This window comes from Syngnathus typhle, linkage group LG3 (assembly GCF_033458585.1).
Source record: "Syngnathus typhle isolate RoL2023-S1 ecotype Sweden linkage group LG3, RoL_Styp_1.0, whole genome shotgun sequence".
NCBI classification, from domain to species: Eukaryota; Metazoa; Chordata; class Actinopteri; order Syngnathiformes; family Syngnathidae; genus Syngnathus; species Syngnathus typhle.
Window position 1 is genome coordinate 5,315,075 of NC_083740.1, and position 17,286 is coordinate 5,332,360.

Genomic DNA, 17,286 nt, shown 5'->3' on the forward strand with positions numbered 1-17,286 from the left:
AGTGCCTACGTAAATGTCACGTCTGTTAATAAAATCATATTGTAATTACAGAATGACTTTTCAAACAAAAAGAAAGAAAGAGATAATATACAGGCGACGTGATTTCAGTGTGTTTAGTTTAATGAGGAAAATAAACACAGTAGTATTGCAACCCTCCAGTAGTAATAAACTTTACATACGGTCAAAGACTAGATCATGATCAGTCCCTGTGAGGAGTGACAAAAGAACAACCACAGAGCAAACAAACCCAGAATATGAAATGAAATCAGGTGTTCTACCATCAGCACCGTTATCGTGTGAAACCCTTGCGTGAAATAAAAGAGCGGCAGATATGCGATCACGGGTGCACTATTGTGATTAGCGAGTACAAGACAAACACGAACGAACGTACAGCGCTTTGAGATGTCTTACCTTCAGTGTGTTGACACATAATTACTTTTCTACCTGCCAAAAGTCCAAACCTAACACGCACACTCGCACATTCATACACTCGATAAATAGTCAAAGAATTAGAAATCTAAAGGAGACACACACACACCAACACACAACAGCAGCGCTTGCTCCTGAGTCCTGACCAAGGATATGTGACATTGAGACTATGAGACTTGTCGGCCTTTTTTTTTTTTTTTTCCCCATGACTTCTTGTCCAGGCGTGCCTGTCATGAACGGCAAATGGATCAATGTTAGCTTCTAAAACCCATGTTTGGTTTTCCGGGTCAGGTCGCTCCAATAAAACAGACAGATGGCCTCGCGGTCTCACAGGAAGACAAACTCGTCACTGTTTTGTCTGTTGTTAACTCGAGCTGCCTTGCCAGGGGGAAGGATGTGTGGCGCGGGGCCAGTGTGGTTACTGCTGTGCGCCTCGAGGCCATAGTCGTGACTCTGGCCCTCCACGAAAGTGAAGATGGGGTACCTCTCTGTTGACGATGACAGGGCCTGTCAGGAAAACAAAACATCGGTCAAATGTCATCACAAGTTTGGAGACAAAGCCTACGTGCGCAGTTGGAAAATATCCAAAGTATATCCTCAAATAATGGCCTCAGGTATATTTGAGTAAATAAAGTAAAACACACATTTTCTTCCCTCAGGAAAAAAAAAAGATCGGGTCAGAAGGCTTCACTGAAACCAGTTGAGCGTTCTTCTGTGTGTAAGGTAGCATCTGCAAATTTACAATCTTCAGACAAGATGCTTTGCTCAAGGCGCTTTCTGTTGAAAATAAATGTTGCTCAAGAAGGTTCCACTTAGGCAAATTCTATCTGACAGGCGAATAAATGGCAGCTGCACCAATTTGGACCAAAGAGGCTGCAGATCAACTTACCAAACTGACAGCAGAACATAAAGACTCAAAGTCTTTCTTGTTCCTCGCATAAAAGCCGATGGTGCAGCTGGGATCCATTCGAGTGAAGGGCATCTTTTTGGGAGAACTACAGTGGAAGGACTAGATAAAGAAATGAAGGGAGGGAGGGAAGATCAACCACATGTTATCTTTAATGGTCACACTTTGAACAAGTGTGAAAGTCACATTGGTCGCAGTTGGATGAGATCAGAAGAGAGGAAATCCAAATCCAGACAGCTTGAAAGCAGTGTGACGCTGCAAAACTGACCTCAAGTGGAAAGTTGACTTGACTGACGTCCACCACTGGTTGGCAGTAGTGAGGGTCCAAATATAGCAGCTGCTCATCTGGCAAATGGCGAGAGAGGAAACGCGTCATCGCCGTGCATAGAGGTGACATCTCAAGAATTTTTTTTTTTTTTTAAATGGTTCTGGAGTATATTGATGACAATGCCACCCATAAATCTATTTTGTAAACAGGACAACAGGAAGAAGCAGTGTCTTACCTTGGAAACCAACAAAGTAGAGAGAGTGCTTTGGTTTGCCTCCAATGATTCCAATACAACATTCCAGCTTTAGGATATTCTGGAAATAAAAAAAAATACTTTGAATGTATAACTATTGAAAGACTTCGCACCATAAGAGGTTAACATAAAGAACGCCACCTTGACACATTCAATGTAAGACGGGTTGAAGGCCTCCCCGCCCAGGCGGACAGGCACCAGGATGATGACTGACTTCCAGGCTTGGTTGTCCGATTCTGGGGGACTGTGGCCGAGTGGCGGCTCACACAGATGCGCTACGTCCTCCTTGTACACTACAACCAAACACAAACCTGATAAGGGAAAGGATGTGAATCACATGTCCACATGAGATTGAAGTGGCAAGTGTCACCTGTACAATCCTGAGCGACATACACAGCCAGGTTGTGAAGAACAGTTGTATTAGCCACAGCTTTCCTAAAACAAAAAGAAGAAAATATTGGAATCCAAATTTCTGAACAGTCTCATGGAGCAGCTGAGCCTTACCGCAGTATGTGTGCCACAATGGACGGGCCGTACCAATCCCCGGCCTTCTTTCCCGAACTCCTCCCTATTGCCACCAGCTGGTGCACCCCAAAAGGTGTCGGCGGTTGATCCCCGAACCAGGTGAGCAGTTTCTGATGGACGGGCTCGGCTTGTCGATCCCGTGGGGATTCAAACTTTTTCTTCTGACTACTCTTGGGCGTCGGATCCCTTTGCGGCGTCTTCTCAGGGGTGCCGGACCCTCGCGGGGAGCCGAAAGATGGGATGGGCACCCCGGCGACGCGCACTGGCGAGTTTATTCGCAACACTTCAAAGTCCACGTCTGTTAACTGCTGAGCATCAGGCCAAGTCCAGTCTAGGCAACACAAATAGTCTTCCATTTTTCACTTTGAAGAGCAGATGTATACTCTGGTCAAAACATTTGGTACACCAGGACATCTAATGAAATCCAATATTCCCTCTTTAAAAAAATAAGGATGCTGAGTGAGCTTTCAAATGAGCTCTCACGAGATGGCGCAAGTGTACCTAATGTGGTCGGTGAGCCAAATTGATGGAAAGCCAAACCTTGGGGCATGAGATGGACCAGCAGGCCCTGAGCCAGCAGCATCTGGCCACTGCGCAGCATGCAGCCCCAGCCGCAGTCGGTGGTCCAGCTGGAGCCCTCCAACTGGGGGAACTCCCGTCTGTAGGTCAGCCACAGCCGGGACACAAAAGCCAGGCGGAAACGCTCCACCTGGTCTGAAACACACAGGGGTGAAGAGGGAACAAGGTGGTGGGAGTGTTTGTGGTGATGTCATGTTTATCACAAAAGCAGAAGCAAGTTTTCCCGTTTTTGGTCTGATGAGACGCTCAGACTTCTCAGTTATGTTACTTTTGAAGTGCAAGAACATTTTGGTCAAGAATATGTCTGTTCTCCTTTTATATTTTACTTATTCAAGCGGTACAGAAATAAATGGATTCATCAACAGCTCATCTACCAAATGAATAGATTGTTACTTTTGATAACCAATAGAGACCTTGAATCAAAATGAAACATTGGCTGATGTAATTCGGATTTTTTCTGCGAATCACAGAGATGTCCCAATTACATTTTATTGACACCCAAGTTGAGTCGTGTGCTGTATGCTTGTAGGTTTCCCGTTAAATCGAGACGACTCTAAATTGTCCGTTTGTGTGAATGTGAAAGATTGTTTGTCTTTATGTGCCATGCGATTGGCTGGTGACCAGTCACGCCTCTGGCTCAAAGTCAGATGGGATAGGTAACTTGAATGTATCGTTGCATGGTTTGTACATTCCACGTGTTACCCTGCGACCCTAAACAGGATAAGCCGTGTGTAAAATGGATGGATGGATGATTGACGCAGGTTACCTTCACTGTTGAGCAGATAGGCGTGTCCAAGGACAGTGACCGGTGAGATCTTATTGAAGGAGGTCTTTGATTTCACAGTCCAACCTAAAACGCGGACAATCAGCAAATTTAACATTATTCTTCATCAAGGATGTCTCATAAGGACTTAAATTGTCTTTAGATCGGATCAAATTTCCCACAAACCATATTTCACGTTGTTCCATGCTGACATTAATTTGGCTTTGAGTTTATCTATCTCCTCGGGCTCTCCACTCGCTTCTTTGCTTGGATCCGGACTCTGCGGAGATCTGAGTCCAAAGCCCCCTTGCTGAGCCGGAGCCTGCGGCCTACGGCTCTCCGTTAACTCATTGAGCATCACGCCGCCAGTGTACTGCACCGCGTTGGGGGAAACGGAGTTCATGGCCCGCGGCGGTCAGAGCTGGACTCTGGAGCGTCTCATTGCAACACAGAAGAACTAAGGACAGGACAGAAGATGAAGAAAATGAGAGGGAGCGTTAACATTTGACTCTTTGGAACATTAAGGCACACCACATTCAAGGGTGTCACTGTAAATAAACTATTTTGCATGGTCCAATACGGTTCAGCCAGTGAGGTTATGGCTACAACTTTTTCATATATATATATATTTTTTTAAATGAAATAAAAAGTGACAACTTTATTCTTAGCGAAGCTCATTGATAATAATGAAGATGTTTTTGAAGAGCCCAACAGGAATTTGTCTGCCAACAGTTACAAGCATTTATTAAGAGACTTTTGTGCCAGTAAACTGTTAGTGAGTTATGAATTAATAACAAATAGCTTTATAGCTTTGAGCAGGTACAATAGAGCAATTGAGATGCGGGGGTTTATGACTCACTTATGTAAGATTATTATTGTTGTCTGCGTTATTATGATCACTTCCAGGAAACAGTATGAATGGGTGCAGCGTCTACAGTTTCAATGCACATTCACGTCATCTGTCTCCGACAATATTGCACAACAATGAGGGCTCACAGTAAAGCTGTGAATTCCCCAATAAGGAACATCAAATGGAGAGCGACTATTTGAAGAAACCACGAGACTGTCATCTGTCATTTGACTGCAGACGCAACTGTTTCCCGCTAATCTGCAAATGCACAATTTTTGACTATTCCACAACAAACATGGATACAACAACGACATTTTAACAGAAATTATCCAGCCAGGCAATTACGAAATCAGGTGACTCTTATTTAAATATTTGCACATTGAACATGGCAATAAACAAACACACACTGCAATAGCCTTGGAATTGAGCTCTAATTAGATGTACATACCTGTTAGACTGCTTTATCAGTCATACGTAGGCTCATTTTGGTAATTCCCTTTCTTGCTTCTTGACTCTTTCAGTGCTGTTTATTTCGTAGCATTACTAGCTTGAAAAAGCTAGCCGATATTAGCATGATTTCCAGCCGGCGGCGGAAGCGAGCTCGGGGTCAAGCCCGACTCACCGTAACCCTTCTCCCAAAAGAAAACTACACATAATTTGGATGATAATTCGAATATGTCTACTGTAAACACAACTGACTACAGCCAGTAGTGCAAAAAAAAAAAAAAAAAGTGTCGATGGGAGGAGAAGATTTTCTTCAGTGAGAAAACTTCCTGATGGCTCTCCTGGACGCAATGCGATTGGTTGACACAGGTCTATGTGTAAGGTGATTGGTGGAATGACATACTTGTTTTCTATTGGTCCACGGGATAAAGGCGGAACCGTTGTGGCACCAAATTTGCATCTAAATAAATAAACATCTAAAGGTTAAATAAAACTAAACTTTAGTTCACAAATTAGACTAAATTCTAAAAATAAAAATTCAATGTAATATGTGCATTTAGAATATTTCATTCCGTGATACTTGTACGGGACCCTATTTTGAGAAGTCAATGTAATATGCGCATTTAGAATATAGTTTTAGCATTTAGAATATAGTTTCCATATAAAATGTTTTTGTTTTACCAGTGTTTTACAGTAAATAAGTGAATAAATTATAATAAAGCTTCCCGCAGTAGGGACAGATGAAATGAAAAAACTTTTTTTTTTTTTTTTAAAGTCAATTATAATTATCAGCACGGCCGGCATTTAAGAACTCCACACAACAAAATTACAAATTCGGGAACAACTCTCCACATTTTATTCCACTGACTGCACTTCAGGTGTCTATCACAAACAAAAATTAAAGTCAAGGTACAAATAATTACATAATCAGTGAACAGATAAAAGTGGAATGTTTTCAATAAATCGTTAAACTAAAAAAATGTTGGGTTTTTTACCTTAGATTAACACACATACAAATGCCCCCCTCCCCCAAATAAAGTGCATTCAAATAACTCAGCAGTCTCGAATGTGTAACACTAGTGTAAACACTACTGTGTTGTAAAAGGCATGAAAATGGTAACAATAGCAGTAAAACATTACAATTAGTTAATGAACCTAAGGAGGGCCTCAAAATGTGTCAATACATAACAGAATCCCATCCTGACCTGTACAGCAAATTTAATAGAATCGTTTACCCATTACTGCCAAGACAAATTGAGCACACAAATACAGATAACTTGAGAAACAAAGATGTGATTTTTTTTTTTTAAATACTGCTAACATATGTAAATGCATATTAAGTAAACCAGGTTGCAGCTACCAACGTCTGTCCTACACCACATTAAGGTCCTTCGTTTTGTTTGGGTTGCAGTGAGTTATTGCACATTTCAGTGACTCAAGTTGGATCCACTGGGGGGCAGTACAGTACCATTAAATAACAAACTGCATAAAGTCCACGCTGTTCTGCATTTTTTACTTCTTTTTTTTTTTTAAACCAGTGGGAGTTAACAATAGAACTGCAGTATTTGTTGATCACAAAATTAATCATCCGATCAAAATCAATTAATGCCTTATAAAAGACAAAATCTTCTGTATAATGGCCCGGTGATGTGTAACCTTCACGTGACTTTGGTTTTCGGATGCACGTAACTGTAGTCGTTTGGAAGATCAAATTCAAGTTTTTAAAAGGAGAACATTTGAATGTCCGATCTATCCAAGTGTTTTCACCTTTTCAAATTAAACTGGTAAATTGAAGTGAGCTCATGTCGTCCTACTGTCTGTGTCACGTGCAGTTTGCATAATGTACACTGTCTAGCTACTGTTATGAATTACATGGAGATGAATGTGATCATTTTTTTGATTGACATTAAACACTATATAGCAATATTTCGGCTACCTTACACCACTATATCTTTTAATTTTTATATATATATATAACCCTATTACAAAGTATTTCATATATATGTATAGCCCACCCTTTGCTATTGAGCCCTTTTTACAAAAGCGTTTCTTTCGGCTATTTCCACAATTTCCCCCCAGTTTGGGCTCAAATCAACGTTTTCTTTTTTGTGTGTGCATGTGCTCATGTCCTATTTTTGTGTATTTTTGTATTAAGGAAGGGTGCACAAATACCGGGCCAGTTGATCCTTTCTTACCCCTTGCTTCTAAACATATCCATCCTTTCATGATACCACACTACTTTAAAGCAACATTTTTCTTTTTTTTGGGGGGGGGGGGGGGGGGCTTATCTTCAGTTGTTCTGATTATTTTCATGAGTATTAGGGCTACACCGAGAAGACACAAATAGTAACATTAGGAGTAGTGATGTTTCCAGAATGAAGCGATGGGAATATTCAAATTTGAACTCAAATGCTTGGAGCATTTGTTCCCCGTGTTGCCCGAATAGTTTTATACGATTATGCAAATTAACAACTGTCTGGAGGAACAATGTCATTGATTGTAAATACATTGAGTGCATGAGAAAGCATACTACCACTACCCCCCCCCCCCCCCTCCCTCAAACTGAGCCACTTGTGTCATGCTGTGCTTGATGACCAACCTTTTCACCCCCTCCGCCCAAACTGTGCTAAATTCTTTCAGGCTTCAGCACATCCCTTGGCAAAATGACAAACTCTACCCAGGGGCATAGCCAGAAATTTGGTATATAACAGCAATTGGGCGCCCTTATTGTTTTATTTCCAGTGGTGTGTCATTTCTGAGCACCGTGTGTACCGACCGCTTGGCTCTCCGTCAGGCAAACACATTTCGTGGAGCTCTGGATTAAAATGGCAGCAATATCAGCCGCTGACCTGCTTGCCTCCCGTGGCAATGCATGCGTGTGAAGGCTTCAATCATAGTGGAGGCAGAAGGGCTGCGGTGGCCCTCCTGTGTGGAGGAGATAAGCGCTGAGCCTGAGCTGTCAGCACCGGAACCACCAATAACAGACCCTCGCTCACGCTTGCACGCACGCACACACATGCGAGATGTGGCACCCTCTGACAGCGCCATCCGCCGGGCCAAAATAAACAGCTGCGTGGAGCCCGATCATCGCGTGCGATGCGAACATTCCAGCGTGACGACGAAACACAGTCGCCGAATTTGGTCTTCACAGTTTTGATGACTAAAGCACTTTTCGACCTTCTTATACCTACTTTACATGTACAGTACATACCAAAGGACATGCATCCACGTGGACTCACACATAAAGACATCTGATAAAGTGTTCCACAATACATTAAGAATCTTCTTATTAAAATAATCCAAAGTTAATGCACCTTTACAGTGGGTTTCCCCTCATTGAAGGTAGAACCAGTCAATGATTGGAATCAATAAATAAGATTTGATAAGCTCTAAAATTGGAATGTACAACGTTTTAAGTGCTCGACATTGTTCCTCCCGTGAAGGCATTTTAGTTTGTGGTTTAGGGATCACATTTTGGTTGGGCTGCCTTCTCTTGGGATGAACTTGCGGGGCTTTGGGTCACCGCGGCCACGAGCCCCCGACCACCTCCCGCAGGGTCACATCTCGCAGCTGTGGCCGCTTGCTTGTCGTCCACCGTCTTGCTCTGCTGCTCTTTGCTTCTGGAGCCCTCCTGGGAGCCCAGCTTGATTGGGCCCAGCACGTTTTTGGCCACGGTAGTCAGCTGGCTGACGAAACTCGTCTTGTCACCGGGGGAGACTGGCCGCGACTTACACAGCGAGGGTCCGCAGAGGGAGGGGGTGACCGCGGTGGGGGAGGGCGACGGAGAGGGAGAATGCTCCTCCAGAACCTCCAGGCGACATTTGTCCTCCCAGTCCAGGGTTCCCCGATAGCAGTTGACTTGCCCCAGACCCTGTCGGACCTTTGCCAGACTCAGTTGCGGTCCGTGCGGGGGGACTGCGGGGGCAAGGATCCGAGTGGGCAGCTTGGGGCTCTTGGAGCTCAGGTCTGAAGTTCTTGAGTCAGTGCTCTCAGCTTTTCTCAAGCTGTCCCCCATACCTGAGGGTTTAAAGGCTTTCCGCAAAGCGAGTGGACTACCCATCAGTGTAGCGTTGATGATTTTGTCAGGAGTGGTGGAGGAGTTTTTCCGTAAACAAGGACCGTTATTAGTGTCTCCCTCCTGCTTGGTTTCCCTTCCACTTCCTACAAGGTGCTCTTGAGATGATTTACAACCAAATAGTATGCTTTTGGCGGCCTTGAAGTCAAGTTGTTTGGGAGTTGGACGCTGAGTGACCTTCTCGGACCCTTTGTGCCCTTCTGGACCTTCTTCTCTTTTGGCGGAGTTGCTCGTAGCGGTCGTTGTTGTTTCTCCACCTGGTCTTGAACTCAAGGTCTCTGCGTGATGTCTTCTTGTCAAGGATGTCTGGAGTGCCGCCGCTTCGACCCGGCTCAACCGCTCCTGGACCGACTCGCTCCCGGTCTCTCTCTCTCGCTCCCTTCCCCTCTCCTTCTCTTCCCTCTCTCTGCTAGCCAGCAACGTCTCCCTGCTAAGCGGCGACTCTTGCCTTCCTAATCTCCTCACGGGCTTCAGCACACGAGTCTCCGAGCTCGCTGAAGACGAGGAGCACGGCAGGGGTGGAGGATTAGGTGGCAGACTCTCCCCATCTGTCTCCAGCAGACTCTGGAGTCCCAGTTCAGACAGGAAGGCGTCCTTGCGGTATTCGGAATGCTGCACTTCGAGGCTGTGCTTCCTCAACGGACCCCCGAGTCCTCCCGTTGTACTGGATTGGGTTAAAGGCGAGCCGAGCTTCTCTGCCGACTGCACGCGTTTCAGAAGGGGCGAGCGTGGCGGCTCCGCGCTCTTCGGCCTGGGACGGACCACCGGGGGGGACGAGTGGAGCTTGACGGGGAAGGACTGAGTGGTGTTGGAACTTCCCACGGTGTGGCCCGGTAAAGGAGGGGGTGAGGACTGGGTAGGGGATGGGGTGTGGGCCAGCGGGGATAAGGGGATGTTGCCAGCGGACTTGCAACGGGCAGAGCGGTACTGACGGTGGAGTTTGGGGGAGAGGCCATGAAGGGAACTGGGCCGCATGTGCTGAGAGGGAGCGGGGGAGTTTGGAGTGCTTGAGGCTGGAGAGCTGCTTTGAGATGAAGCGCCTAAAAAGAAAAGTTGAGGTTCGGTTTCAATGCAAACATTTGAGAATAGCAAATGGGGTTCACTAATACCATCTGATAACGTACCCAGGTATGACGGCTCAGCGGAGGAACGGTACCCCTGAGTCGGGGAGCGGGCAGAGAGGCTGTGGGTCGGCGAGCCGGGAAGACTCTCGCTGGAGGACAGCGAGCGATTCAAAGAGGATAAACTGCGGCTGGTGTGGAGGAGATTGGACTGCTTTGTGATCTTGCGGAACAGCGAGCTTCGTTTCTTACTGCGCCACGTGAAAACAGAACAAAATATATTCAGTGAGGAGCACGTCAGGGCTTGCGGCAATGATGCCGGAGCTCGTACCTGTCTTGACCGTCCTTGCCAATGGTCCTCTTGTGTCTCCGGGCCATCTTGCACTTATAACCGGCCTTGCGGGCAGGACCCACTTTAATGGAGGTGTTCTCAAACGGCGTGGTTGTCACTGTCACCTTATTGCCGCTCTATGAGAGCCAATAAATGATTGATGCAAATGAAATGAACCAAATGCAGTCATTAATATGACATGCATTATAAACACAAGCACGTTCAGCAGATATAATAAAGCTAATCCTATGCAAACTCATTTATTCCTACCTTGAGGATGAGCTCAACCACCTCAGTGTGGACCAGACCATGGACCGGCTCACCGTTCACATGAGTGATGAGGTCGCCTGCACACAGACCAGCTTCCTGGGCTGGACCACCTTCCTCCACATGCTGACAACACGGAATTAGGAATAACAAATCTTCAGTTTCTAAAATAAATACATCTAATGAATCTTAGGCAGGGAGTCAGTGTTGGACTGAGACAGTTTTGATTTATGCAAGAAGTGACCGCAAGTTTCCTACCCAAACTATGTGATGGACGCTGTAGATATCGCTGTCTCCAATGTAGACCCTGATGGCCCTGAGGGTGAAGCCGTATTTCTTTCCAGAGCGATGGATGGTGATGGGCGAGCGCAGCACGTTGACAGTCGGGAAGAAGTCTCGACTGGGCGACGAGTCGCGAGATGAGGGATTGGAGGAGAAGGAGTGGGGGGACATGGGGCTGGCCAATGGAGAAAAGCCACCATGCTGCTCCACTGGAAAGAGACAGAGAGTAAGTCATTCTGTTAAGTTAAGCAGTGGCAAAAATAAAAAAATAAAATAATAAATAAAAAAATAAAAAAATAAAATAAAACATAAAAAATAAATTAAACACATTTTACGGTAGTTGTTGGGTGCAAGACAAATAAATGCCTCCATCAAACAGACACCAACTTTTCCCCCATCCTTCTTACCAGATGGTATGATGACAGATAGAGCTGTCGCCGAGGCAGATTTGATGACCTTGTTTCCAGCTCTGGAGTTACGTTTCTCCCCATCGCCAGACAAATGCGGGTGACGCGCCCTCCTGAGGACCAGGTCATTGGTGGCCCGGGCCCCCAGGGGGTCATACAGAGGTGTCATCACATCGCGACCGATTGTTGTGGGAGGAGCTGGACCCAACGTGTTAATGCTCACAACTCCAGGCGTCTCTCCTTGCTTGGGTGATTTATCTGTGCTCAAAAAAAAAAAAAAAAAATCACATTGGAAGTAGTGCAAAATGTCCTCACAAGTCGAATTATGAAGTCATTCAAGCACGCACCGGCTCCGTTGATTTCTTTCAAACTGCTCCTCGACTCCATGTGGTGTATGGATGGAACACCGGTCCCATCCAGGGAAGTTCCCCGAACCCTGATGGGGCTCGGCCTGGACACAAAGTCCGATTCCCCCTCGATGGGGGAGGCAAAACGATGCGTGTCCATCAGCGCTGAGAATCGTCGCCGTGCGCCCAAAGGCGGACTGGCGTCACCCTCCATGTAGAGCGACTCTGAGCAGGAGAGGCGCTTCCTGTACACAACGCCGTGAAACAATCATGTAACGAATTTCGTTTTCTTAAATGGGACATGATTTTAGCTCATATGAAATATTAAAAACTAATTTATGATTTCTGACTGGAGTATTAAAGTCACGCTGAATTAAACACAAAAACTGTTGAGAGCTTACAGTTTGATGACCCTAAAGGGAACAATTAAATAAGGTCCATGTCAACCTGAAAAACGCCACGCAATCAAGATAACCATATTCGACTAAATTAAATACTGCATGACAGTGACTGGTGGTCAGGTCATCCCGCTCGGTAATATTCAGATTCCAATCACTCGTAATCATTTCAAAAAAATGTATAACAAAAAAAAAACAGAGCTGGATTTTTCTCCAATATATGAGCCAAGTGAGAAATGACTCATAACTGGAGAGATGGAATCAGATACCTGGCATATAAAAAAAGAAAATCCAATATGTACCTTATCAATGAGCTCAATCTTGCTTGAATTCAGAATGTATGAATGATTCATTTCATTTGAATGATTTTTGCTTGAAGGAGAGTTATGGGATATAATTGCAAGCTGGTTGTATTACGTGTGCTCCTCATCTCATTTCTAATGGATAAAAGCAGCAGGTAGCTGTGGCGTAGATATAGCCACACTGCGGAATTATGTTTAATAACTCCCAAGATCAGCTTGCATTTTTCATGTCGTCAGGCTAAAAATGGAAACCCTGCGGCGGTGAGAAGTCGCATTAGCTTTTCTGTTCGACACCGTTGTGACAGACGAGGGGCGAAGGAGCAACGACTGAAGTGTGACTGATGCACTTGTAGTTCTGTGCATGAAATCTACCCGCAATCATTTCTTTTTTAAGATGGCTAAAATATTTTAATGACGCAATCAGGCAAATTTGGGTCTTTCAACGCATCCCAGAAAAGAAAGGACCACGTTCGTGATGTCAGAGATGCTGAAAGTGGCCATGTTGACTTACATCTCAGGAGATCCAGTCCTCCAACTCTTGTCTCGCATGCTGAAGCTTCCCAGGCTCTCTCTCTTGGTCACCTTGTCCTCCCTTGAGCTCTTGTGTTCCCGACGGGACCCGGAGGTGGACGTTTTCTGCTCCAGTTGAGAGAGATGCTCCATGCTGCTGTACACCTTCAGGAGACATACAAGCACACGGTCAACACCTTTTTGGATTATAATGTAACGTCCATGTTCTCGGCGGGTCTTCTTGTTTGAACTACTGGGTCATTTACAATGTAAAAAAAAAAAAACATCAACAACACCTGAAGATTAAGACGAATAAAGCCAGTGGGCCTCAAGCGACCAAACATTTATGCAGCTTCATTACCTGTCACAGAAACGCATGTGGGGGAGGACAAGAAGAAGTAGCGCTGAATCTAGACAAACTGGAAGGAACTTCATCTGTTCACCATGGTAACAAGACTCGGCAGCTAAGTGATGTTGGCAGCCGGAATATATTTCAGGCATATTTCATCAGCGTATAAGGAGGTCGCTCACGTTTTCATTTGGCCTTTCTGGGGTGCTATTAGGTCAACTGCTCCACTTAGTTGGATTTCTTAAAAACATTTGTGTTCCTGTTCTCATTTAACCATGCCGAGGGGCTGACATGGTCGAGGTGGCCCGGCGACGGAGGGAACAAGCTCAGAGAGATAAATGGGAGAGGTTGACAGGAGCTTCCCGACCTTGCTGAATCGAGGGGAGCAGGAGGAAAACTGTCTGATCTCCACCGGCTCGTCATCGTTGGTGTCGTCCCCGTCGTAAGTGTTGATGTGGTGGTAACGATCGGAGCGTGCTGGCAGAGGTAGTAAAAAATATATATGAGGTGTCACTCGGACGTGTGACAGAATCACTGCACGTCCTAATCGAGACGTAGCGTACTATCAAAGTAACTGGTGTCCTCCTCCGACTCCAGGTGAGGGATGAACTCGGCTTTCTGTCGCAGCAGACTGTTCCAGTCCAGCTCTGTGAAGAATGGGTGCTCCTTCACTTCAAACGCTCCACCTAGCACATACAACTTGTGTGAGTAAATGTGCTTTTAGAAAATGGGTTAGGGTGGAAATGTAGAGTTAGCACCTGTGCCCAGCCTCACAAGGGGGTTGGTCTGCAGCAGGGCGGAGATGAGGGCTTGTGCTTCCTCAGGTAAGGCATCATCGCCGTCAGGCCAAACCATATTATCTGACGGAACCACAATGCATGTGCACAACAGATATACTCTGTATTAAACACAAATATAAAAGTCAAAAAGGTCCATGCACCAGGGGGTTCCATCCATCCATCCATCCATGCATCCATGCATCCATGCATCCATGCATCCATCCATCCTTCCAATCCTCACCAGTGATGACCTGCCCAAACAGCTCCTCAGGAGTGTCTCCAAAGAAAGGCACACAGCCCACAAGGAACTCGTAGAGGATGATGCCCATTGCCCACCAATCCACCGGCTTTCCGTAGCCCTGACGGAGAATCACCTCCGGGGCGATGTACTCTGGAGTCCCGCACACCTGAGGGCCGAAGAAGGCGGTAAAAAAGATGGAGGAACAACTGAAAAAAAAAAAGAAATCAACGGGTAGTCTGAGTACAAAATCGGTCTTGTTAAATTGCTGTGCGGAAGGCAAAACAGAGTTGCCAGAGGGACTCATGCATCACACTGACTGATTACGACTCGTATCATTTGTAAAGAGCATAAACAATAGCTATAATGGGATTGCCACAAAGATGGAAAGCCTCATGCTTCACTGGTTTAGGCAGCATGTTATTGTGAAGATGAACGACTTTGGGGTAGGACTCGGCAGGGTGGTGGGATGCACGATTGCAAAAGATGGAATGATTCTTTGATTGCCGTTTGCCCATGCATCAATCAAACCTCCTGATTTGGACTCATTTCATCTCATTGTCCTGCTCGTGAAGGAGACCTGGAGAAAAGTACCTGCTTATCCAGGAACTCTCTGGCGTCTTTCTCAATATGTCCTTCGTATAGATTGGTGGTGAGGCTCATCAGGCCCATTTTGGACAAGCCAAAGTCGGTCAGCTTGATGTGGCCCATGGAGGTGATTAATAGACTGAAATAGGAGAGACAAAAGCTTGTGTCAAAAACTCATTGGGCCTTTGTTACTCCCAAGAATTCCTTTCTGCTGTTTGCTAGTTTCCAGGAAATACAAACGGATTATAAATATTGGCACAACTGTACAATACAAAAGCCATGGAGGATTTTTCATCATTGTTAATAGTCCTCTGACAACTGATGGTAGCAGGTGGATTGGGGCTGATCCAAATGGAATCATTTGGCCTTGGCAGAGGTTTGCCATTTGGCTTTGTCGAGTATCCAGTTTTATCCAATTGCTGCTATTGGGGATGGTGGGGGGGGGGGCATTAAGGTCTTTTCAGCCGTTTGAAATTAGAATGTAGATACTTGAACCCATTGTGCTACTTTGTCATTTGGATTACATCTCAAATGGTCTCGCTGAAGGACCAGTACATTTCATGTTTATTAAATCACAACCCGATTTAACAGAAGCACTTTAAAATGAAATATGAGATATTAAAATATACATTTATACAGAGCACAATATGAAGCACGCTTCACTATTAATAAAGTAGACATTGTTTACTGACTTGTCTGGCTTCAGGTCTCTGTGAACAATGCCATAGTTGTGCAAGTACTCGAGGGCCAGAACAGTTTCAGCAAAGTACATCCTGGCCAGCTCCAACGGAAGAGCACCAATGTTCTTCAACAAGGTGGCACAGTCACCACCTGCACAAATACGGAATCACATCGTGCAGTGCGTGATTGCTCAATTTGAGACTTCAAGCACCTGACAAGTAAACCATTTGAAGCTGAGGCCGTGACATGCATGGAAATAATTCTACTCTATGTGCGGTATGGATGTCGGAAAACAGATGATCATGACTAATTTCTGTCATATGAAAAGCATGTGAGTTCCAAATGTGTTTTTTATAAGCCGGAAAACAAAATGGCCGCCTCTTAATCTTACCCTCAACGTACTCCAGCACCATGCACAAGTGTCTGCGCGTTTCAAAGGAACAAAACATGGAAACGACGAAGGGGTTCTCCGCAAAGGTGAGAATGTCTCTCTCCACAAAGGCTTGCTGGATCTGGTTCCTCAAGATCAGATTCTGCTTGTTGATTTTCTTCATGGCAAAGCGCTGTCGGGTCTCCCGGTGGCGCACCAGATACACGGCCCTGGAAAGACCATACCGATACCAAGTTCCGATACCACTAGCAATTTTTTTATACATACCCCCCCCCCCAAAAAAAATTGTAAATTAAGAGCTACATTTTTAACATAGCAATGTTCCTTAAAATTCACAGCCCAAATGTGAATTGTTAAATATTCTTTACCCATAAGCGCCATTGCTGATTAGTTTGATGCTTTGAAAGTCTTCCTCACTTGGTGGCTTGATGGCTCTCCCCTTACCCTGGCAACAGAGACAAGACATTATGCACTTAAAAAGGCAAATCAATACGGTTTTGTTTTTACCTTTATCACTGCTGACTTGGAATGTGCAAAAATTAATTTCCACATTTGTAGATGAAGAACCCAAATAGCAGTCTTATTTCTTTATTTTTTATTATTGAGGCGGTATCAGGCCTACGAATTAATGTTTAGTTTTTTCCCCCCCCTCCCTGCGTGTTACTCTATTTCATTTTGTAGACTACCTCTGTTGAGTCATCGGTCTCTGGCGTGTGTTGTCCTTCGCTGTCGTAGCTGTCGAGACTCACGATATCTGAAGGACAAACACAATGGTTAACGAGCGAACCGAGCTTCAAAACAAAAAACGATGCTAATTTTAGCTACGGCGTCTCGCACCACAACGCAGACGTGGTGGACACAAAGTGATTCCACTTCACTACAGCCAAACGTGTCACATGGGGAAACGCAGCATCAAGAAGAACGCTCCTATTAAATTTCCCACAATTCCTCCCACTCGTCTTACTCCCTGCCAGCCAGCAGAAAGCTGCTAATTTCCACTCTTCTTGTACCGCATGTCCCGTGCGTGACAGCTGCGGGAGCACAATGATTATTACTTAAATGCTTCGTTAGAGCGTCGAAAAACAAGAAGGATGCTACAAAGCATTGAACGGAACAGAGGATCATCAATTGTGGCAATTTGAGTTTGATGCGGCGTAAGCAGCCTTCTATTGTGTGCCAAGAAAAACAAAGTGGGAGCAGCGATGTGGTTGAAGAAGGCGCCCACGTGCGAAGCTGCAAAAACTTGAGCAGAATTCATCAGA

General features: G+C 45.2%; 2 protein-coding genes across 6 annotated transcripts in view; both read right to left on the bottom strand.

Moving 5' to 3' along the window:
* Window positions 1-99: 99 nt before the first annotated feature.
* Window positions 100-5,340, bottom strand: atg4da (autophagy related 4D, cysteine peptidase a). Its single transcript, XM_061273931.1, has 11 exons — window positions 5,023-5,340; window positions 3,911-4,181; window positions 3,728-3,811; window positions 2,923-3,096; window positions 2,362-2,713; window positions 2,228-2,292; window positions 1,999-2,150; window positions 1,840-1,918; window positions 1,605-1,681; window positions 1,319-1,438; window positions 100-936 (listed from the first exon to the last, which is right to left on the bottom strand). Exons 2-11 carry the CDS (start codon window positions 4,125-4,127, stop codon window positions 757-759), a joined length of 1,500 nt encoding a protein of 499 aa, XP_061129915.1. The 5' UTR covers window positions 4,128-4,181; window positions 5,023-5,340; the 3' UTR covers window positions 100-756.
* Window positions 5,341-7,633: 2,293 nt separating this feature from the next.
* The window catches only part of mast1a (microtubule associated serine/threonine kinase 1a), a 34,320-nt gene continuing 24,667 nt past the window's right edge, over window positions 7,634-17,286 (bottom strand). For all 5 annotated transcript variants that reach the window (XM_061273917.1, XM_061273916.1, XM_061273918.1 and 2 more), the window contains 17 exons: window positions 16,711-16,778; window positions 16,393-16,469; window positions 16,025-16,233; window positions 15,645-15,783; window positions 14,959-15,091; window positions 14,368-14,533; window positions 14,106-14,207; window positions 13,911-14,033; window positions 13,715-13,824; window positions 13,000-13,163; window positions 11,789-12,033; window positions 11,442-11,699; window positions 11,011-11,243; window positions 10,756-10,878; window positions 10,486-10,622; window positions 10,218-10,405; window positions 7,634-10,133 (listed from right to left, as the gene is read on the bottom strand). In XM_061273917.1, coding sequence (XP_061129901.1) covers window positions 8,479-10,133; window positions 10,218-10,405; window positions 10,486-10,622; window positions 10,756-10,878; window positions 11,011-11,243; window positions 11,442-11,699; window positions 11,789-12,033; window positions 13,000-13,163; window positions 13,715-13,824; window positions 13,911-14,033; window positions 14,106-14,207; window positions 14,368-14,533; window positions 14,959-15,091; window positions 15,645-15,783; window positions 16,025-16,233; window positions 16,393-16,469; window positions 16,711-16,778 — 4,130 coding nt within the window. In that variant the 3' untranslated portion in view covers window positions 7,634-8,478. The remainder of the gene's footprint in view (window positions 10,134-10,217; window positions 10,406-10,485; window positions 10,623-10,755; window positions 10,879-11,010; window positions 11,244-11,441; window positions 11,700-11,788; window positions 12,034-12,999; window positions 13,164-13,714; window positions 13,825-13,910; window positions 14,034-14,105; window positions 14,208-14,367; window positions 14,534-14,958; window positions 15,092-15,644; window positions 15,784-16,024; window positions 16,234-16,392; window positions 16,470-16,710; window positions 16,779-17,286) is intronic.